Source organism: Dermacentor andersoni, chromosome 3 (assembly GCF_023375885.2).
Source record: "Dermacentor andersoni chromosome 3, qqDerAnde1_hic_scaffold, whole genome shotgun sequence".
Lineage (NCBI taxonomy): Eukaryota > Metazoa > Arthropoda > Arachnida > Ixodida > Ixodidae > Dermacentor > Dermacentor andersoni.
Genome location: NC_092816.1, coordinates 31,767,436 through 31,790,971, shown reverse-complemented (window position 1 = coordinate 31,790,971; position 23,536 = coordinate 31,767,436). Strand labels below are relative to the sequence as shown.

General features: G+C 46.8%; 1 protein-coding gene across 1 annotated transcript in view; it reads right to left on the bottom strand.

Moving 5' to 3' along the window:
* Nucleotides 1-2,051: 2,051 nt before the first annotated feature.
* The window catches only part of LOC126520859 (beta-hexosaminidase subunit alpha-like), a 35,569-nt gene continuing 14,084 nt past the window's right edge, over nt 2,052-23,536 (bottom strand). Inside the window, exons 6-13 of the mRNA XM_050169659.3 lie at nt 23,039-23,137; nt 20,007-20,145; nt 17,291-17,483; nt 16,199-16,355; nt 9,799-9,994; nt 7,407-7,497; nt 5,695-5,799; nt 2,052-4,337 (exon numbers count right to left, since the gene is read on the bottom strand). Of these exons, the coding sequence (XP_050025616.2) occupies nt 4,253-4,337; nt 5,695-5,799; nt 7,407-7,497; nt 9,799-9,994; nt 16,199-16,355; nt 17,291-17,483; nt 20,007-20,145; nt 23,039-23,137 (1,065 nt within the window). The 3' untranslated portion in view covers nt 2,052-4,252. The remainder of the gene's footprint in view (nt 4,338-5,694; nt 5,800-7,406; nt 7,498-9,798; nt 9,995-16,198; nt 16,356-17,290; nt 17,484-20,006; nt 20,146-23,038; nt 23,138-23,536) is intronic.

Below are 23,536 nucleotides of genomic sequence, written 5' to 3'. Positions count from 1 at the left end.
CGGCATCTACCAAAGCCCTGCCCACAGTGCTGCGCGCCAGGTTGCTACCGCCCCCCTTGGCGTGAACCCCTGTGTCAGCCCTAGTGGTCAAAGGGGAAAAAAATCTTATAACAAGCCCACAGCAGAGGCGCGTCTGCGTGGCTAGGTGACACCTGGTTAGGTGGAGCACACGCAGAGCGCGACCATGTGGCACGCACTCTAAAGGCCAAACTACACACATACGCTTAAAGGCTCGTTTCCGCGCGCCTACCCGTGCGCAGATGGTGCGGGACAGATCGTACGCGTCGAAGCGCGGCGCGAGCGCGGATGTCTTCTTCAGACAAATATCGGTGCTTCGGATGACTCGCAAAAATACGAAACGATGTCTACCAAGGCGAAAATATTTCACGAAGTTTGAAACCGCCACTCCTCGCGAGGCGCGCGGGCGCGAACTATCGCGCGCCAGCAAGTGTACGGGTAGTTTGGCCTTTAAGATCACTTTCCCCTATATCGGCAGGCGCACGTCTGTTAACCCAGCAAACGTGTAGAAGACACGCGACCGAACATACCTGCTGCTTCTCCGTCTGCGTTTCTGGGAGTCGAGGTGCCTCGGAAGGACCGCTCCTGTAATTCTCCATGATGTACTACAGTAGGCGTCACCCTTGTGTAGAGCGCGGGAACGGCGGCTGCCGGGGCGCTCAAGAGCCAGCGAGCGACGTCTCACGGTAGTTGCTAGACCCAAGCGTGTCCAGCAGCTACCGTTAGACGTCAGGCCCGGGTGCTAGCGTTAGACGTCGCTGGCTGCCTCAGGAGCGCCCCAGAGGCCACTGTTCCCGCGATCTACTCAAGGGTGACACCGACTGTACATTGCTGACACGGCCTCTATAGATTGCGACAGGGATGTGCCACTGCTTTGGTATTCAGTCCCTCGGAATGACACATGAAGAGGCACTGAATCGATGGCAGAAATTTATCTAAACATAGAGCCGCAGTTTTTGCCTCGTCACTGCTGCTGGACCTCGCACTGGAGTGGCCGCGCTCAACTAAATGTTGTGCATCGCGATACCTCGTCTTCGAAGCAGTTTTCACGCCTTGAGGGATGTCGTTCCTCTAGTGTATTTGCCGAATCATTCCACAGAGGTAAACTTAGCCACACCCATGCATGCACAGGGGCTCTTTACGCATTAATAGCACGGGTTTGCGTGCGAAGCATTTGTTTTGCTCCTATTCGATGTCGCCGCTCAAGTGAGATCCGAGATGATGATGATCTCGTTTGACGTCCTCTTCGAGACGGTGCGGCGATAGCTTATATACGATAGATATAGATCGTGAAATGAAATTATGGGGTTTTACGTGCCAAAACCACTTTCTGATTATGAGGCACGCCGTAGTGGAGGACTCCGGAAATTTCGACCACCTGGGGTTCTTTAACGTGCACCTAAATCTAAGTACACGGGTGTTTTCGCATTTCGCCCCCATCGAAATGCGACCGCCGTGGCCGGGATTCGATCCCGTGACCTCGTGCTCAGCAGCCTAACACCATAGCCACTGAGCAACCACGGCGGGTAAATATAGATCGTATATAGATAGTTGTGCCTATTTCAGTGTTCAGTCTAAAGCATGCGCTTTGGTTAAACCTGCTGATAGTTGGGTACCTAACCTGCTGGAACTAATCAATATAATATACATGTAGCAGTCTGGCATTTCGATTATCTCTCCTTGATTTTTTTTTCTCTCCACTAAAACCTCTATCTCTGGTGTAAAGTGTACTGTAACGACTCCGGTTCTGTCGGTGCATCCCCATCTTTTTATTTTCTTTTTTTTTTCACCGATACCACATATAAATTTATCTTGCTTGTTTCCGCTGCTGGCCTAGCTATTCTTTCTGCCCACTTTGAATCCCAATGCTTTTGGAAGGTGGACGTTCCCCACAGGTCTTGCTGGATGAATACAGTGGCATTCCATTACGAATTGCTCAGTTGTTTCCGGGCTTCAGCTGCAAGAGCGCGTTTCAAGTCAATGTAGACTCGCGCAGGGTGCAACCGCTCGCGACAGCACTGTTTTTGTCTTGCTTCCTTTCTTTCAGTTTCAGTTTATTATTTCAGTTTATACATTTCGACGTTTCGCTCGAGTAATATCCGCCGCTTCGAATACATATCACAGTCTACAATTACACTGTCTGTCAGAGGCAACTTTTCTGGTGGGTGGAAAAAAAAAAAAGAAAAACCTGTGTACCCTGCGGCAAGTCCCTAGAAACAACAAAAAAGAAAGAAAAAGAAAATAGAAAACGGTTGAAAGTAGAGCATTCTAAAAGCGAACGCTCCAATAGTGTATCGTTGTGGTGCCGAGTTTTGCACGTTGAGCACAATCAATCAATTTATTGGGGTCAATTTACTCACTTTTCAGGCAAACCAAGTTGTCCACAAGCCAAGACTAAAGGAGGATGTATAGTTCCCACACTGGGTCACGGCGTCGCAGGGTAAAACACGAGTAGTGAATCTCGGAGGCATAACATAACTATCCCTACACATATACCGCATACGAACGCATGAGTGCAGGTGACATGTACGACGACTGTTTGCAATGGTAAACAATGTACTAAGGTACCCATAACCATGTGTATGAATTAAGTCAGTTCGAAATAAGCTACGTAAAAAAGAAAAAAAACAATGACAGTCGAAGAGGCGAAACAGACAAGCAAAATAGAAATTAGTCGAGTTTTTTCTACTTAAAACAGCGGTATAGAAAGAAGGCTACAGGGCATAAGTCACTGCCGACAAAATATGCAAATCCTTCCCACTTCAAGAACTTTTCAATCCACTCCAAAGCACTTCCACTCTAAATACCGAACATGAAGAATGCTTGAAGCTGCACGTAGTGTTCGAATGTTTGACAGCGCGAATAATATCAAGATAGCTAGGTGTTGCAGCACATTCATTGCTGCAGTACCTATGTCCCAAAGGGCTGCATGCCTTTATTTGATGCCTCTCTTTGTTCATCATATTTACGACGTATGCCTTGTTGCGAATCTTGGAATTAAAAAAAAAAATTGTACAGTGGTGTAATCTCATGCTCCATTCGCTGATTGCCATGATCAGTTCCCGGCCTTTACCCGAATGTGTACATTTAATGTAAAGCATATCCAATACTGCTATTTAGGTAACAATTACAGCTTTTTTATTTTCTATTTTGTTTATTATTATTATTCTTTAATGTATACGTGCCCCATTTAACTCTGTAAGAATCTTGAAACTTTGGAAACTTGTATCGGATCATTGGTTTCAAAGCGCTTATTTTATCTTTACACGGCGACTCAAGTAACCTGGTGGATTCGTCGTACTAGCACAAAAATTATTTCGATATCAGTATTAAAGCACGTAACCATAGGCGATAATAATGTGATTATGTGAGAGCCTATCGTTCAATCAACCGAGCAAAAAAAAAAAAAGGCATTCATTTTCCTTAGCCTTTTCCCGCACAGTGGTGGTGACTACAAGTGGATAAAAGTTCTTTGAAGTGGCTCTGCTTCCGCTTGTTTATCGTGGTGCTTGCGTCGCTGGTGCAGTCTATTGGCTCGTGGGAAAACGTACAGATCGCGCTAATACGAAACCCCAGGGGTTTAGCGAGCGTTAAACGCTACGTGCTAGGCACAAGATGCGTGAAAGCATGTCGGCATAACATTTTATTCGTTTATTATTTGTTCATTGCTTGGCCTGTGGCCGGGATGCCACGCTTCGAGCACAATTTGGCAGTTGAAGTGCATTAAGCTTGCGTTCGCTCTTGTCTATACTTTAGCGCTCTCGTAGTCACACCACTGAAGGCTTGCGAACATGGTTTATAGCTCACCGCATAGCACCCAGAAACAAGGACTGCATTGCACCTGCTAAAATTGTGTGGTCTATTAACTCCATCCTCGACAAAGAGTTCGACAACTTTCAATAGAAACAGCAGTCACAATTCGGTAGTGTCATCAGAATTTGGCGATAAAAACACATGGTGGCAGCAGGAATGGCTATTATCACATCAAATGTGGGGAAATACTTCAAACATTTCCGTGTTGTGTGTCAAAGATAGCCTAATTGTTTGCAACCTTATAACGATTTCCGTCTCCGAGTCCAGATTGAAGAGTATCACTGGTAACATAAGAACTGGAAGTATTCGGGAGGTGGCCTTCGACATCCTGCACACGTGACGATGTCTTGAATCATTTACTTAACCGTTAAGAGCGGATGATAGGTGATTAGATATGTTATTCACTAGGTCGTCAGCGCGTCTAATCGATGTGGTACGGGGTGTCCAGATCCCATTCATAGTCGCCGCAGTAGCCGTTCAAAATTGGCTGCGTCGGTATTCCACGCCTGCAGAAGAGACAAAAGAAGACATTAAAGCAGGTAAACCCTGAAGTGAAGCCCGTTGGCAATTATGTAATGCCACCGATAAGCGGCAACGTTGGAAACCTTCACCAACAGGCGTTCAAGCGAGAAGCGACGGTATTCGATTTCAATATCTGTTCTTAAAGAAATCATTTTTTCCCTTTTAATACCACATAGCTCACAAATATGTCATTGTCATATGTCAATAAAATTCTAACTGGTAATTACGTTTTCTCGAGGTATTCCATTAATTTAAACTCTGATACCCATTCAGTTGTGCAGTGCCGAACGGAAAACCACCGAAAGAGGGCGCCAGGTCTCGTGTCATGCATTGCACACAGTATGACACTCTATGCTGCATTGGCCCTGCATATCTGTGGATGTACGCCAGCATTGTGAGACACACGGCAGCTGCCAGTGAACTGTTTCTGCTAGCCAGCTGCAGTTGCCTCGCGTGCTGAAGGGAAGTTGAAAGGAGAGGAAAATGAAGACGAGCCAGATATAGTAGGCGATTAGGCGAAGAAGAACACAGTCTCAATAGAAGGCGTCGTATATTAAAGTAGCTTTCATAATGAAATTAAAGCGCAAATTTATGCTTAACTCGTACTATCCGCTAGCGCAGTCACCTCCGGTGGGGGAAGTATTTCTAAGCAAGTACAGCGAGCGCTACGCGAGTGTATCTGCGAAACGTTTTACTTACCTCTCTGGGGCGACGTCTCCAATACATACTTCAGCTTAACTCCCCGTTCTAAAGCACCCTAAGTCATTAGGATTTGGTGAGCGGACACTCCTACACAATTTTTCTTTTTTTTTTTTGTTTCTGTAGCCTGATCATGGTACCATTATTCCACTCAGAAAAAGGCGCGCGAAGTCTTTTCGCTTTTCCGATGAATAATTATTTGCCATATCACTCCCTCCCACAAAAGTGAAGTCATTCGAAAGCCTATAGCTGTTTTCCTGCGAAATCTAAAAATCGTCTATGGACAACCAGTCTATGGACCACAAAGAAACAAGAGAAGTAGACTTGGCCATGACATTTATCTATATAGAGTACACAGAGTATATAAAAATATAAGACAAGTTTACAAGTCGGTAATGTCGCATAAAAAGATTAGACACACAATCTGCGAACTGTCAAAAGTTACTTCTAAAATTGTTGCAAGCGTGCAAACGACAGTGTTGGGAAAGTGCGAGGCTTAGCCCTGGCACCATAGGAGCAGGGCGTACGTAGGCCTACCGTAGGGCTGTATTGGTTTCACATTGGGACACCCTAGCATTGACCAGGATTGGCCAACTGAACCGGCATTGGCCCTATTTCTTTAGTGCTACTTGGGTAACTGACCTGAGCATGCGGCAGCGCTGTTGGTCCAGCCTGAAACTGGCGTCGTCCGTGTTGTTGACGTCAGCGCTACTCCAGAGACGCTCGGCGACCGCCGAAGCGCGAGGCCTGCGGTGTACGTGCATATAATTAAACGCTATGCTCGCCCACAGCACTCGCAGGCATCTTTAATGCCATGGCTACTGCGGTGTGATGACACATGGATGCGTAAGGAAAGCATTAATTAATTTATTTATTACGGTAGGGACCGCAGACAACAAGCTACAAACAAGTTGCTCGAGGACATCTGGGGGCCACAAAACACGGGAAGTTAACAGGATGTAATGATGGGATGCAGGCAGGATATGTCAGCACGCGGAGACGGAAGAATCAATTTTTCAACTATCAAGTGCAAATTATACATTAAAAAGAAACTTTCTGAGATGAAAAATGTATAACTAAAGTGCACATAAAAAAAAACAGACATATTATTTACTGAAAAAAGGAAGAGGCTTTTCATGTAATTGACTGGCGCTGCAGAACAATCTCCATGAAACTTCTTGCTGGTGTCATAGCAGCGGCGATATTTGACACGGCCTTCATCATATGAAATTGTTTCGCTATTCTGAAGTGACTGCACTGCCTCTTTAACCGCACTCACGATATGTCACACGTTACACACAACAATTATGGTACTCCAAAAAACGCTGACACTGCCGATTTCTGTATCAAGCGCACTCAAAACCACTATCGTGCTGGCCAGTATCGGCGCTTCTTTCCTAAGCGAATATTACGCTCGCACTTTGATGCCTTTCGCTGTATTGTAGGAGTGGAAAAAGTGACGAAGCAATAAGAAATGGTTAATTATTACTGGTGCACTAACATTAGCAGATGCGTCGCAAAGTACGTATACAGTGGCTCAGAGTAAATGTGTCAGTTTATTCTGTGATCGACTTTGCCATGATTACACTTCCTGTGTACGCGTTCAGCCTTTATTTACTTATTAATATATTCACTTATTTATTTTTGAGCCTGAGCTTCTTCGCGACGATTCAACCCTTCAGTCAATAAGTGGTTGGTTGGTCGTTTTGTTGGTCTTTGACCGCGAACGCAAAGAGACCGCATGTATTAAACATAATGTATCGGCTTTGCATATAGTCGTCTATACTACTCCTGCAAAAGATTCCGGTGAGCGGCTCCGTTCTCTATGACATTTCGCAAATATACAAAAAATGGCACTGAAATATCCCCACTACAACAAATACATGTTTTAAAGTGCATGATGCCCTTCCTAAAGCGACGCTTTCTTTGCCTTCCTACCTGTGGTCTGGGGCGTCTACTCGGTCGGTTTCTCTCCCCGTGAAGTGCGCCGACCGCGGAGACGGTGTAGTGAACACAGTGCTGATCGCGGAGGCAGTGTAATCAGCGCGGTCATGTGGGTCAGGTGGTGGAGTCGCGGTGTATCACGCCACCCTCTTCCCGGATGTGTTGCACATTTCTCCTCATTTCCTCCTTTAAGCAGGTTCATATAAAATGTCACTAAACTGCCACTCTACGGGATTACAACGGATTTAACAGCAGCAAATGCTTTTTTTTTTGGCAGGCTCTATAAATGTCTCTCTTTTTTTCTTGCAAAAGAGAGAGCGCCCACCTCCCTAGGCACGATGAATTTATGTCATAATACTGCTACTAGCCTGAACAGATATGGCGCACGCATTTCTCGTTCTCAAACTTACCACAGCCTGGGAATCAGGTTTGTGCCATCGACGTATTCACCCCACATGCAGGCTTCGCCGCCGACAACCAAATCCTTCTCAGCTTCGGTGCCTGTGAACGAAATGAAGACGTCAAGGATTAGTAACATGTCCTGCCACTTCACCTTACATGTACACGTGTTTATACCTATGGGCGTGGGTGGGAGGAGGAATATTCTGTTTGTGTCTACGAAATGTGCTGTCCATTTCAGAGCGCGCCGAATGTTTAGACCGTGAGAGCCGGCGGTGACGGCAGCAGCTCTGGCGCTGCTATCGTTCAGCTACCATGGGAATGATAGTACATGAATCTGTCTGATCTTCATGCTTGTGGCTTCATACTTTCTTGTGGATTCGTTTATTACGCTTTATCTGCTTTAACTGACCTACACTACAAAGCAATCTATACTTTTTTGTTTTAGTGCAGAAGGTAATAATACTCTGCGAACACGCTTAATCGCTGCTAATTTCAGCGGTTCCGCTTGTCCACGCGTCCGTGGCGTAATGGTTTCAATATCGGGCTTCTGTTCTAGAGGTCCCGTGCTTGAGTGCTGCCGTCGCACAAATTTAATTATGTTTAGTTAATTACATGTAACGCCGTATTTGCTTGAAGAATGACGAGTTTACAAAGTCACCGAGTCGTTTTAATGCCACAAGGTCGAAGCTTAGGCAAATACATGTGCTTGCCGCTCCCCTGGATACTAGCACCATAGTTCCCTCGAGTAATCGTACGAAGCTCTATGGTTATAGAAGGCCTCCAGAGTCGCGGAGTTGCCTATACTCGCGGACAATTTTCTGTGGCAATGAAGGGAAAGCTAGAGAGGCAAAGCGCGCACAAGTGAGAGCGCTTCTGAAGAGTCCCGTGTTTTCATCCACCGTAGTTTAAGCTGGGGAAGAGAAAACATAGACACCTTATTAGCGGCAGTTCAATAAGATAGAACACACCACTGCATGTAAAAGTTCACTTATTTCGCGGCTTTTCCCTTCCGCGTCTGGACGAACGCGAAACCGTCGCCCGTGAAGTTGCATCGATTCAGCGTCTGTTCCGAGCAGCCAAAAGCACTGTCAAACGCTGGCGGACTACTTGGCGCCGTAAACACATGTGAAGCAGCCACGCGCCCGTAGCTTTCCCTTCACTGCCACAGAAAGTTGTCCGTGAGTGCATCTGCAAGACGACGAAGCGAAATCGACCCACCGTCAACGCTCAGTCGCCTCGATGACGGAGCCACAGGGCAGCGTTCTGCATTCCGTTGCTGTAATCAGCGTTCTGCGCACGCCATTATGCTCGCGTACAACTTTATGTGGCAATGAAGAGAAAGCTGTAGGGAGGCAAAGCGTGCACATGCGACAGAACTCCCGAAGCAATGTCCCTTATTCTCATGCGCGTTATAGTTAGGGCTGGGGAAGATAAAACATCTAGTTTATAACACCAAATAAAAAGAATACACCGCTGAGCATTGAGTACGAATTATTTTTATCTATTTGTTTTTTACTTCTCGCTTCCGTGTTCTGGTACATCCGAAACCACTTCGCGAGGAAGTCACATGAATTCCAGCATCTGTTCCCAGAAGCCGAAAACGCTGTCGAACTCTGTCGGACTATACATGGCGCAGTAAGAAACGTGCGGCAGCTGATGTCCGAGCCTGACCAGTCAAAGCGCCCTTTTCGCATTGTTTCGAAGGACACGCATCGTGCTCTTCGTGTCTGCAGCGAAGTGTACCGACTGCATCACAACGTAAACGTTTCTTGAACGGCGAAACGTTCTTGATCCGTGAATAAAGCACCGTGGGGACGTGCTTCCTAACGGCAACAGGACTAAACGATACTGCGTACGACGGTTTTGACTGGGCGTGTATATATACGCCAGCCGTGTTAAGTGCATCTCCTCATGTCCCAATTACTTTCCGTTAACTATCTACTAGCCATCTAATAAATACCTCGCTCACAAGGGATGCTTTCGATCGGGAGCCCGATCGGGATTTACTTTCCCGATTACAATTTACTCCTTTCTGCAGTTTGTGCAAAGGAGGCAATCGTGATTGATATATTCCATCGCGATCGAAAAGTGCCCCGCGTGACATCGACATTATAAAGCGGTGGGTGTCCGGCGCTTGGCTTCCAACGTCACTCCTTCCGCAGTCGAACTAGACGGTGTATACTCACTGGATCGACCGACCTGACTGGGTTTAACGCCATTGTTGGCTTTCTAGGCGCACGCAGTGTTCGACATGCATGTTTGGGCTCGCCAAGGGATGCGACCGCTTCGGCTAGGAATCGACTCCACGACCTCGTGTTCAGCTGCATAATGCCACGGCCACTGAGCCACGTAGCGACAGGTTTTCCCAGCTAGCCCTTATTATGAACCTGCGTAACACACCTTCGAAGCTGCGCGGATCGCACTGGTAGAACTTCTTCCAGTCCTCGCCGTAGCTGATGTAATTGAGGTACCAGCAGGCCGACAGTACCATTTGGTACCCCTTGCGGGCAATCGGCTTGATGTAGTCCTGCCAGCGTTTCATCTTGCTGTCCAGCGAGGTGTCCTTCCACACGCCAACCAGAGTGTCGTTCGCCGCCTGCGCGAACAGGAAGCAGGCAAAACGGGTGGGCAAATAGAATATTCATATGCAAATAACATTAGATCGCCAGCCTGACACGGAAATATCTCGACCGCCATTGGGGGTCGAATTACAGAACGAATCTACGACCATCGGGGTCATAGATTTGTTCGTGAGTTTTTCTCGACTCTGTTTGGGTGAGAACGTATTTGTGCCTTCTCATTATTGCGACGAGCTTCAATTTTCTAGTCTATATAGCAGCATTCCATTGCAGATGCTAAACCTGAACATTTTTATTGCATGTTAACACAGTTTTCTGTTTCGTGGCACATTACGACAACTTCAGATTCGGAACCTTTAGGGTCTGAAAAAGATACATAATCTTTACGGAAGAGAAAGCTGCATCCTGCCTGTTGTTCGCCATGTGCACCTTGGGGGCGGCTAAGTTTATTATTAGAAAAAATATTTCTGCGTTGCTTGTCCCAACAACAGGTAATCAGTTGTAGCAATGCGTCGATGCACAGTATCGTTTGTACAGTGCTGTGGCATGATAAAAATCTTACAATCGGCACACACGAAGTGCCGAGGTGCTGCAGTTATCGCTATGCAGCTCATGAAAGCTTTGGAAACAAGAACATCAATAATTGTAACGTTGCACCGGAGATGCATGTATTGCGAACCGGTCGTTGCCTCCTGTCTTGAGGCACGTGCACGGTTGAGGCACGCTTTCAACACAGTTAAGCGCGCAGATTCTTGCGCAGCTGGCTCATGTAATGGATGGCGCCGCGTGACAAGACAATGGGTAAACAAGACCACGCAGTCCTCGACAAGCGGTAGCGTGCCCTTCGAAGCAGAATAAGACGAAGCGAGGATGGTGATATCACGTAAACAATAATGCACGCGCTGGCTCTTGCGCAAACGAATAGCACTAAGTGACAAAACAAGCATGTTGAATTGGTAGATGGTGCGTTTCACAGACTCGCCTCTGCGCAAGCGTGAACACATGGAAGAGGGGTTGGCCAAGATGAAGCATGCAGGTTGAGATTAGTATAGTCCACGCAACACCTGTAGCCGCAGAGCACCCAACAACGCTCGCACTTGCATGAGTGAGCGCTCGCTTATGAGCGTGCTTGCCAACTTTTAACAAGTGGCAGCCGTACACTCTAAAAAATCCCGCGCTTAATCTCACGCTAAAGTGTGCGTATAAGTGAGGCGCCCATGTAAATGAAGTGTGGATGACATTTCAAGCCACCACGTGGTGACCGCGAATAAGCGTCACATTCCTTCATGTAAGCGTGAGGGCAAGACTGCGTAACAGGGTTCTCGTCTTGGGCGAGCGTTAGGAAGCCGCGCACGCGTGAGAGACGCAAATCACACGTTTAACATCCTGCGCCCAGTGCTCGGGCGGAAATTTTCCATCGCGCATATACAAATCCTCATAGAGCAGCGGTGGTATATCACGTGGCCTGCAAGGAGCATGGGTGTAGGAGGAGAACGCTCTGCGCCCTCTCGTCTTCTCATCGCCGTGCGGGGAATACGAAATTTTTCTTGGGGAGGCTGACAAAGACCGTGGTGTTTTTCAAGACTGCTGTCGCCTGGCAGCCATTTTTGGTGTGAATTCCTCGGCCGATTATCACGATGTTCGTTCATTACAGAACAAAGCGCTAGGTCTAATTTTGTGAGTTGATACGTATCACTAAGTTCAATTCTACAGACACTCTTTTCGTACAGCGCGCGCAATGCAAGCTTCGCATACAGCATGCAACTGTGCCGAGTTTACGAGAGAATATCCACCACGGCGTGGCCGCTCGGGTTCAGCATTTCCCCATGAATGGTGCATATATTGCGTCAACTCACCTGCCACTCATGGACGTTGGGAATATACAGGTAAGAACATTAGTCGCACTTTGCTCTTATTAAGTGGCAGCTAGCTGTTTATTTGTCATAATTACCGGTGTCTGCTTGTATCATGCGCGGTGCAAAATTTTTCTTAATTGTGCATTCTTTAAGTGCAAAGCGAGAATGTATCACGCGAGCAGTAACTTTTGATCGAAATAGAGAGTAGTCAGCTTCGTGATTTTTCAACAAGTTTTGAAGCTGGACTGTTATTTCTCCGACCTTTTTTTTTTTAGTTCTTGTTTTATTGTGCTCAAGTACCAAATTCACGCGAATATAATGCGATTATTCTACAAATTTCTGACGTGAGAACGCGCCTGGCGTTATATTATGGTTTATAACACGAATATAACGCATTTTTTTTTAAATTTTTTTTCGCCATCTCACCGTCCCTCTCCGTGGCCACTGCCACTTCGCCTCGGGCAAGGGCGGCGAGCAGGGAGTTGCCACTGTGCATTTCGCGCTGTGTTTTTTCCTCATGATTTGGAACGCTCTTAGTGGGACATCAATGTGGTTACGGCGTATCAATCGCAACCTTGAGCGCGACGATCGGCGCTGTTGTGCAGGCGCGGCAACCGAGCGGTGCACCACCACGCAATTCGTGAAAGGCTTTGCCGCGTCTGACTGTATATATGGCGGGCACTTCTGAATGTTCAGGAGGAGGACGCCATTCTCGCCGACAGTGACAGAAGGCGTCGGCCTTCGTACTTTCACTACATTTTGCGACGGCACTTCGCAGTAACGATGAATGAAGCGCAGCGGGCATCCGCTTGTAAGCGTCGTTTCACGTTACTCTGTAGCACAACTTCGCGTTGCAATCGTAATATTTTCTTTTCTTTTTCCAGTAGCCCCCTCTCGCGTTATAGTTGTGGTCGCGTTATTTGCCGGCAAATACGGTATACACGCCTAGCAAGAAAAATAACTTTCCCGCGGTTTTCCAGCCAGGGATAGTGATAGATATTATTTCGCACCGCAGTAAGAAGCGCTCTTACAGCCTGTGTTCTCACCGCACATTTATTATAATTACCATCTGCCTTGGTCAGTGACAGAATCAAAGTCTAGTATATTGTACCGCTGTGACTGCGGTAGTACTTAGCACCGAATGTAGATGCCCCGCGTTGCATGCACTCTGCATTGTGTACTTAATGGTCGGCGGGCGTATTGCTGGTTAGAAAAGTTACTTATCTAAGTAACTAAGCTCATACTTTCAGCCTAGCTCATCTGGTACTTGCTCCGGTGAACGTGGACTTCGGGCAGGCATGCCACGAGAAGCGATATCTGATGCAACTAATCTCGTGCGTTTTTCCCTACGATGAGTCAACTGGAAATAAAGTGGCCGTTATTAAACGTTACAAGGAGTGATCATAAATATTTGAGAATGATTCTCAGAAGCTTACCGATGGCTGCATTTCAACGCGTTAACCGAAACTCAGGTGTGAGCCCACTGCAAGCTTCCCGGCGAGTCGCAAGCTAGCTAGCGGTGGATTGTCTTTAGAATAAAAACAGGAACAGCGCAACACAGGAAGAGCGAGTAAAGAGCACAGGGCATGAGCTTCTTGTGAAACAGCGCTCTGTCCTGTGCTCTTTACTCGCTTGTCCTGTGTTGCGCTGTTCCTGTTTTTATTCTACAGATGAACCAACCAGCCCCATTGAACACGCTGCTAACGGATTGTCTGTAATTTGCACGAGTGAGTGGTTCTCCGCTGCACGTCGCTGACGTCTCTGCGCTGTCGGCGAGTCTGCTGAGCGTTGTAGGGTATAACCTACAGTTGTAGGGTACCCCGCTCGTCGTATACCGCTGCCGATAAAGTGAAAGTTCCTAATTTTGCTATATGTCGACCGACAGTAACCTGCATCTGAGAAGCGCTACATGCGAGGTGGCAGGCACACGTGGTACCTGCGACCCGGATTGCGCTCTGAATTGCGATACCTTTCCGTGTGCCGCTACGCATATTTTACATTTTGGGCTTTTAAGGAGAGGAAGTGTGACTGTGTTTAATGAACACGAATATATACTCTGTCCTTCGAAATTGTACTTATGCAGCTCTTGATTTCCAGCTGCATGTATAACCATCTATACCATCTATACCAGACCAGCAGCAGAACGAGGAACTATTCGCGATAAGTGACCCGGATTTGCCACGAAGCTCCAAGCAGTGGAAGAGGAACATGTTTTTCTGCCGACGATGGCTTTTCATGGTAAGAAGTTTTACGAAACCGAGCTATCGGCGGGTTATTTTCCACATTCTGCCCTGTCTACTAATTTGTAATTTCTTTTAATCTCCCGCTCGCTACGGCAAGGACACGTAGTATATATCTCGCAATATCTCACAGGCCACTCCCTCTGAATGTTTTAATATGAAGCATCCTTTGCCAAAAGCACGTGCTTTGTGCTTGCTGCATGTTTTCGAGTATCTGCAGCACGATTCGCCAGTCTGGTAGAAGGCGACGCGTGCAGGGAATGGGAGGCGATCTTTACAGTACGTGCCACCTGGGCCCGCTCTGTGTATGCTCCGCCCATTCACGAACACTAACTTCGTTATAACCTTCAGTATAAACAGCGAGGCTACAAAAAATCGACGTGGCATCAACACGTTAAATAAAAGAACGTGTCATTCTTCATTGCTCTGCGGCCGCTAAAGCAGCATTTACTTCCCCCTTCACTCTCTAACCTCCCCCAACCCCATCCGAGCTGCATGCCAGGTCGCTCCGCTACCTTTGGCAAGATCCCTTTGAGTCAGGCCTTTTGGTAAAGCATACGAAAGAAGAACACATGCTGCAGAAGCCAAAAGGAAAATTAATATTCCAGTCTACAGCAGTGCAGCTTCTGTTGTTGAAATGGCGTCCCTGAGCTGGGCGGTGTCAGCCAAGTGTTACCACTGCACTACGACAGTCACTTTCTATTGTACTGAAATATGTAAAGCGTGACAAAGCAAAAATATTAAAAAATTATGGCACAGTAATGCAGTTTGAACTCGTCTGTAATGCGTTCGTCGTCATTACGAGTGCTTTAAATATCACTGAAGCTCGCAATGCACTGGATGTACGTAATATTTTGAATTCAAATCTAATGTGTTGCCAGGACAGTTTCCTGTGTGGGAAATCTTCATGAGATTTTTCCTTACATACATCTGATTTTCCATTGTTTCTTACGGGACATGTTTCAAACATTAAAAAATACGTGTTTTTACAAAATAAGTGCATTATTTCGCCGTAGAAGTACTTTGTATTTTTGCCCAGTAACTGCAATATTTGATTTAATGTGCAGATTCAGGCTCCACAGATGTCATTCAAGGCTCAGCTGATGAAGGACCCTCGACCAGTGGTCATGACATGGAAAGACAACGTCGCAACACAAGTGCACATTTTAGCTATTCCCATGGAGACTTGGCTTTCTCAGCGATTTAAAAATGTTTTATCTCTGCTAGTTTTGTTTTTGAACATCAACGTTTCATTGTATCTTATCTTCTGCGAAAGAATACTATGAATAAAAGGTTTACCCTCGGAAGAAATATGTTTGTCATATTTGTTTCGCTACTTAAGATATTCGCATTTCTTTAAAAAAAAGGAAGCCAGTAAAAAATGATTTAATAAGGTATTTTCGGCCAATGATCGGAAATATCGTGAAATAACATGAGGATCATAATGACGGAAATGCTGCCCTGACGTCCCTATCCTGCATATACGACTCGATCTTCAAACGCGCGGTGACGCGAAGCAGGGTTGAGAGGGCATTCGTTCTTTTGTTCAAGGAGATGCCGATGTGCTTGTTTACGTTTTACCCTCCTTGGCGTCGTTGAAATGTGTCAGGGCTTATCAAAGCTCCTTCTTAGTAGATTAGATTGCGTAGAATTGTTTCCACGAACAACAGTTGAGCAAGAATGCTGGCCCGCGCAGTCCGCCCACTAGCCAGCGTAACCTTGTTCCACTAAGTAAGCGTGGCATTTCTGCAGTTACGTCCCACTTTCTTACTGAAGCCTATGTGTACCGACATTAAGAGTGCATCAGTAAGCTATGGATGAAAATTGTATAGCACGTATACACGACGAGTTTCAAGCGGTTATAGATTTCAGTCAGCACGAATGCCGCTTACTAAACTGCTTAAATGCGGCTTCAAAGGCGGTGATCGGCGTCACATATTCAAGCTACACTACACAAGACTATATAAGAAATGTACTGATACGTAGAGCACTAGAGTATTTATACACCGCTTGTGAAAGCGAGATCAGCGACCTCGAATCCATTATGCTCCGCGCTACTTGAAGGAGGCGTTACGCGCATGCTTTCTATCGCAAGTTCAACGAGGAAGCGTGTAGAACGGCGTACGTTCACGTCGTTGTCGATGGGATCCTGCCAAATCATGTACTTGGCGCCGAGTGCTTGGACGTTGGCCAGCGTTCTCTTGACGTAGTACTGCTCCACCTGGTTGACGGCGTCGAAACCTTGCTCCCGCATGAACTCGGCGATCTCGGGGCTTGACTCCCTGCGAAGCGAAATCAGCGAACGTTCACGACACCGTTTTACCTAATACACTTTCATCTTCTGGCCGTCCGGTGTAAGTTTACGAAACGACGCACAACCTCTTAGGCACGCTGTTGCTAACCAAAAGAACACCGCTCAACGGAAAGTAGTCGCCATGAAAAAACCGGGATCTCCTTGCCTCTTTAGTCCGTAGCCTGGAAATGAAGGCTGGTTTGGTCCTTGCGTTTTGTAGCTAGCGTCTTGCGGCCGATAGGTTCAGTGTCTCTTTGCTCGATGGTCGTTAGGATTCCGCCAAACCGCTTTATATGGATTACACGAAATTACTTATGAAAATCTGAATATTTTTCATTCGCCCGACTTATTGGACGGATAACGAGGGAGCTGTGTCTGGCGCCGCGCAGACACCCCATGCCCGTGCACCAGGTGAACGATCTCAGGCGAGGGAGTTTGATGGCTACAGGCGAGTCTAGCAGCGTATTAGTTATCGGGAGCTGCTCCGTTCAGGCCCCATCTTTTGAATGCAGCAGTCGAAAATTAATAAACGAGGCTAAAGTTTCCATACTACCAGTGAAAACTAGCAACAGAAACAATAGAGTGCACGGAAACATGAGTTGTTCATTCCGATTCCGTGGCGCGCAAGGAAGAAGGGGTGAACCATTAAGCCAAGCAGGAGAAAATCAAAGTTAATGTGTCAAAACATGTGCTAGCAGGCCGTGGCTCATAAATTCGACCTGCTTCTGCAGATTCAGGCACTCGCCGCCGCTCAGAAAAAAGAAGAAAGACGTTTCATGTATAAGATTCATGGTCGAGCCTTGTAATAAAGTTTCAGTTCTTCGAACATAATCATTATTCGAAGACTGGGAGGAAAAATTGCTGCCTTCCTTTTACTTCTTACGCACGCTTGCATGAAATATCAGCTGCGCTTGCCCTACTTACCAGCAGGAATAGTAAACCTCGTCCATGCCCAGGTGGATGTACTTGTCTTTGAAAGTCTCGAAGACTTCTCGAAAGATGTTTCTCATGACGTCGTACGTGTAGTTCTGCGTGGGGTTGAGCATCTCAAATGCAGCGTGATTAGGATAGTCGGCTTTCCCGCGGGTGCCGTTGGAGTAGCACGCCGTCAGGATATCTGAAAGAGCGCGGCAACTTGACATGGCATAGATTGATAGGCACGGTGCAAATGTAAGGCACAATGGCAGTTGAACGGCAAGAACACTGTATAGGTAATCTACGATGTCACAGTATCTTGATAACGGCTGACGCACCACTTCGTGGTGACAAGTTTCTGAAATTCTCGATGCTAGCAATTCCCGTAAACTGCAACACAGTGCCTAATGCGGATTGCGGATTGCGAATAGCGAGCTACGAGTCACAAGATATACCTGCGTTGTCTAGCAGTTCATCTACATTTACCACATCCGTACCGATCGCTTACGGTTCCGAAACTATGTTGTAAGATGTGATATTCTCCACTAAGTTGTCCCACAACCTCCTACGCTGAATGCGACATCAGATATGTGCGCGGAGGTTGCCATCGCATCATTCCGCTATTTTTCTTTACAGCGAAGCTGTATATGGCTAGATTTAGAAAATGTTTGCGTCCGTCCATCGAGTCGCATCAACAGAGAAGTTTTCCCCGCACGAATATATAGTAGTCTATGTTGCACCTCGTTTTATCCTGATGTAGTCATCGCCTTAGCGACGTTATCAGCAGTTTCACTTCGGACTGCTATGGACAGGACACGCATAGTTCGCTCTGAAGTAGAAGAAGGTGCCCTCAAAGAGTGCCGACGTGAACAACAGCGCGAAGGTGCACAAAAGCAACGGGAAGCTGCTGTCGTCGAACGCGCAGCGGCCGACGGGTCGGGACCATCGAGTAGCTGCTCTCTTACGGACGAAGACGCACAGAGGGCCCGTCTGGAGCGCTGGCGGCAGCAGCAGCGAGAATATGTGCGGCGATGGCGGGCTGATACGACCGACGAGGAGCGGGCCGCGGATGCCAAGCGCAAGCGTTGTGCCCGTCAGGACCCCGAGTACCGTGAGTTGCAGAACGCAAGGCGTCAACGTGGCTACAATCCATTGGAACGTTTCCCCAGTCATGGCGAGGTTCTAGCAGGAGTTCGTAGGCAGCCCGTTTGGCGCCACCTGTGTGGTGTGTGATCGAGTATGGTTTGTCGGGGACTTGACCACCATAGTCGTCACTGTCGTATGGACATAAACGGAAGGCGCGGGGACACTAGTCTTTCCTCCATGACGTTTAGCTTTTGGGAGGTGCTCCGGCACGGACTCTTACACGTAACCGTTGATGGTGGCAAACCGAGGCACTGCGCCTATCACCAAAGTGTCGCTACACGTTCCGCACACGCGCACCAGCGCACGAGCTCCAAATACACCGATTGCACACACTTCCGCCACGCCACCACATTCGCGCTGATGTTGGTCACAGACGCCGCCCATGGTGGTCAAGTCCCCGGCAAGTTACGTGTATGTGTCGTTATTAAATCAATATATCAATAACTATATAAATCAATGTAATTATCACAATAGTCATGCCAATACATGCAGCTTCGCTGGTTATCCTTCTTCACATAGTGGAAGGGCACAAAGTTCTTTTTAAAGTTGTCTCTGAATATAACCCATTTCACTGTAAGAACGATGAGGCACTTGTGATATTTTCCAGTGCATAATGGCCGATACGACAGCCATAACTACAGCACCGATGGTCTGAGAGGCAATAGCGAGCCTTTGTCATAAAACGTGGTTACGTCAAAGTGAGAGCTTTGAAGACAAACGCCACCCGAATTCTCTGGCAGCTCTGCCATGCACTTGATGAGGTGATCCTTCCTCCACTCCCCCCGCCCATCTTTTTAAAAATTATTATTACTTTTTCTCGTTCTCAAGGTATTCAGAGAAGGACGAGCTTTGTAAGTCGATGATCGCACCGCTCGGAACTCCGGTCAAATGACGGCGAACAATGCAGGCTTGCGTTTCACCACATTCCGAGCATGCGAATCGCCTTTCGTTCCGGTCGTTCTCCGAATACGGCCAGGATGCGCCTCGCGCAGAGTAAGAGATCTCAACGGCAAAGGCCCTCTGTTCTCACAAAACATAAAAATAAGAAGAAAAAAAATAAGCTGATTACACATATTTCGACTTTGTTTAGTTAATTGCAAGCAGGCGAAATAGGAAATCGCGGGGTTTTACGTGCCAGCACCACGATCTTATTGTGAGGCACGCCATATAGTGGCTAGCATAGCAGCTTGGTCTTGTTGGTTTTCCATCCTGGTGTTAACAGCGCAAAACGTAGACGAGACACGAGACGAGAATACGACAGCACAGCGCTTGTGCTGTCGTCTTCTCGTCTCGTGTCACGTCTACGTTTTGCGCTGTTAACACCAGGCCGTATGGTGGGGACTCCTAATTAATTCCGACCGCCCGGCGTTCTTTAATTAACGCTCACTTTAATACAAGTACACGAGCGTTTCTTAAATTTCGCCCCCCATCGAACCAGCGTCCTCAAATTCAGCAGCGCATGCGCCATATATACCACTGCGCCACTGCGGCGGACGCGATCAGGCGATAAGCTCGACCAGTCCCGTATAACAACAGGCCTTCGCGTCGAGAAGGCGGGTCACAGCCGCGCTGCACTTACCGGGGAATATCTTTCCCAGGGCTTGCGTGTGTCCCGGAGTGTCGATCTCAGGGATGACGCGGATCCCACGCAGCCGAGCGTACTCGACGAGGTCCTGGACGTCCTTGCGGCTGTACACGTGCCTCGGAGAGTACGCGCTCTGCGTGGTGCGAAGCGGAAGGATTGCGTCATCAATTCGCCCGAGACTCTCTCGTAAAGCAGAGTTACAAAGCAACAGCGTTTGGAGTTACGCTGTAAGTGTAAACAATTCAGCGAGTTCTTTAAAAGGGTTCGTGTTCCCCACGCGCCTCCAACGCTCAAGAACGAGCGAATTCGGGCTAGTTAGGACATAAGGGAAGGGAACTTAACAGAAATGTACGAACGTCCAATGACATGCACATACAGTCACGTTAGATGTTAGCTCCTACACTGTGGCCGTGGTCGAACCGGCTCCAATACTTCGCGGCAACGCCGAAATGCGAAAATTTGGAGAACGCCGTTTCCCAATTACTGGTGTATTCAATAGACTAATTTTGCGTATGTCGATGGCACTGTGCATTCTTGGACGCCCTTCGACCCCGGGCACCGTGTCGCAGCTCGTATTAAACGCGACTGTACAACGTGTAGAAGCTTCCAGCGCTTTTAAACGCATTAAGCTTAGCTCCGAAAATTTCCATGTCTTTGAACGAACAGTTACCGGGAATAATGTGTATTTTGCACAAATCGCGCATCTTCAACACTTGTAGTGCTCCCCATGAAGCATTGGCGAACTAAAAGTAAAACGGCGTACGTTTCTTCTCTTGCCGTATGGTGAGTTTGAAGCAGAGGAATGACGAGTGTCCTGGGGTGACGTTGGCGGCATAACGAAGTACGATGGCGTAACGGAAAGGACATACGTGAGAGTTTTCCTAGACTTCGCTAGAGCTCTCGATCTCATCATCACACCTTTCTTCGGAAATGTGAGCACTACGGTTACCGTGGAAAATTACTGTCTTTATATTTCTTCATACTTAAAACATCGCGCACAGTTCGTTGACATTAACCGACACCATTCAATTCAGTGAAACCGATAACTTCAGGTGTTCCTCAAGGAAGCATTTTGGGCCTTTCCTTTTCATACTGTACATTAATAAACTCATGAATATTGATAATACGTCAAAGTAAATCATATACGCCGACAAAACGAGTTCATTTTTTTCAGGGAATTCAATCGCCAAAGTTGGCTGAAAGAGCCAATAACACATTAGCACTAACTAATACCTGGGCTCTCGAAAACGATTTAAAAATAAAGTTCAAAAGGCTAAACCTGTAACGTTCCACCCATGTCAAAAATGTTTCCATCTTCCATTTCTCATGATAGCCAACACTGAAATGACATTTAAAACGTTGGGAATCTACTTTTCAGAAAACATGTCATGAAACGATCATGTTGATTACCTTGTTGGAAAACTTTCTCGTACGACTGGCTTTATGCGCCGTCATTGTTCATAGTTTCTGGTGTCGGTAAATATCTTATTCTATAATTCTTTATAATCCTCGATAATGAATTAAGGCGCCTTATTCTGGTCTACGACAGCCCTCGAAAACATAGACTTCTTCGGCTACAAAAGCGAGTCGTTCGTATAGCCTTAAAGTTTCTCCTAGTACGCACACTTCGGAATTATTTCATAAATTCGACATTATCAGCATGAAATCATTGTATCTCTACAGGCTTGCTCGACATTACAAATATGGCGCATCTGGGCATACCAGTACATTATATAGCTTGGCGGGATTTCAATAAAACCATCCTTTAAACAATGCACGTACACTTGAAAAGTGGAAAGATGCATGCCGCAAAAACTACATGGAAAAGAAATGTTCAAATTTCACTTGCCATCTTTATTAAATGAATTATCAAGAGATAATAATGATATTTCCTAATCGTTCAAAACTTTGTGCACACGATGCTTGTGATTTTCATAAGAGCCTGTAAGCTTTATGGAACATGCAGCGTTGAATCTGGATATGTGACTATCTCTCTCTCACTCTTTGCGTTCCTTATTCCATATTGTTGTATATCCTATATCTAGAGCTATTAACACTGTATTCTAACTTCATTAGTAAGCTTATTCTTGTTCTTTTAGATATTCTGTTGATATACTCTATATTTTCTATATGGTTGTCTTAATTGTTGTGCTAGACAATAATCATTATTTTCTGTGTTTACTGTTAATACATACGTGCTACAAATCTGTAACCTTTTTAGTTAGACCATGCTCTTCTCACTGTGTACCATTTGTAGAGTGCACAGACCCAGTCAAGCCTGTTGAAGGCTTTTTGTCCGCGCTTCTAAACATTTTGTGACGTTTGAATAAAGTTTCTTTGTTCGTTCGCTTGATTGTTTGTTAACTGATGATTATGGTTAACGTAGGTAAGAACTTTCAACTGCTGTTCAGAGTAAAACAACGCTCCTCCAAACAGCCACAAAAACAAAAGCAAAACAATAATTCACCAACGATAGCGATACTCCCTAATGTGAAATGTGAGCACAGCTGTATATGTATTTTCATTTCGCGATATGTTGGCTGGTGTGGATAATGTCTCTGGCGGCACGTTGCAAACGGAGCGAAGTGTGGCGCGACGGCCTCGCTAGTCGGGAGATCGCGAGAGGCGAACCGTGGAAGGCGTGGGCGCGATTCACAGCAGCCTCCGCGTACAGACCTCCGCTCATGCAGCGCTTTGTTTTCATACAGACGACACGTAGTATACTCTGTAACCATCGTGGCTGCAAAGCCCCCGTCTTGCGTGGCACTATACGCTTTCCTTCTCACGCTTTCGCCATACCCTCGTCCTCCGCTTTCCGCATCATGGTTCCGCTGCCCCTCCTCCTCCGCTTTCCGCCTCGCGCTCTCTACGCTATCGCCGTCTTTCATCTCCCGCTGCGCTCTGCGCTCGCTTTTATCTTTCGCTGTGCTCCTTCACTCGGTTACGAGGGACCAGGCCGACGTTCGCCGCAGGAACGGGCGCCTAAGGACTGCGCTCTAATCACAGCAGGAGCGAGAGTGGCGTACCTGTGTCAGGTTTGGGTACGTCGCCATTTCCAGTGGCCACGACTGGTCGTCGACAAGGTGCCAGTGGAAGACGTTGAATTTGTTGTAGGCCATGGCATCCTGCGATCGGGAAAAAAAAAAGGTCGCCGTTTCGCCCGAAAGGCGAAGCATCGATTGCGATGTCAAATTAGTAGATAGCTATATGAAGTAAGGATTGTAGTTTTATCGGCCATATAAACTTGCAAACATTCGCTTACTAACTAAAGAAGTCGCAATTTCGCCCGAAAGGCGAAGCATCAATTGCAAACACTCGCTTACTAACTAAAGAAGTCGCAGTTTCACACGAAAGGCGAAGCATCAATTGCGATAGCAAATTAGTACATAGCTATACGAAGTAAGGGTAGTAGTTTTTTCGGCCGCATAAACTGGGAAACATTCTCTGACTAATTGAATTCACAAACATGGTGTCAGGGCGCACAAGCAAACGTGAACACATCCCACTCGATGAGCGCGGACACT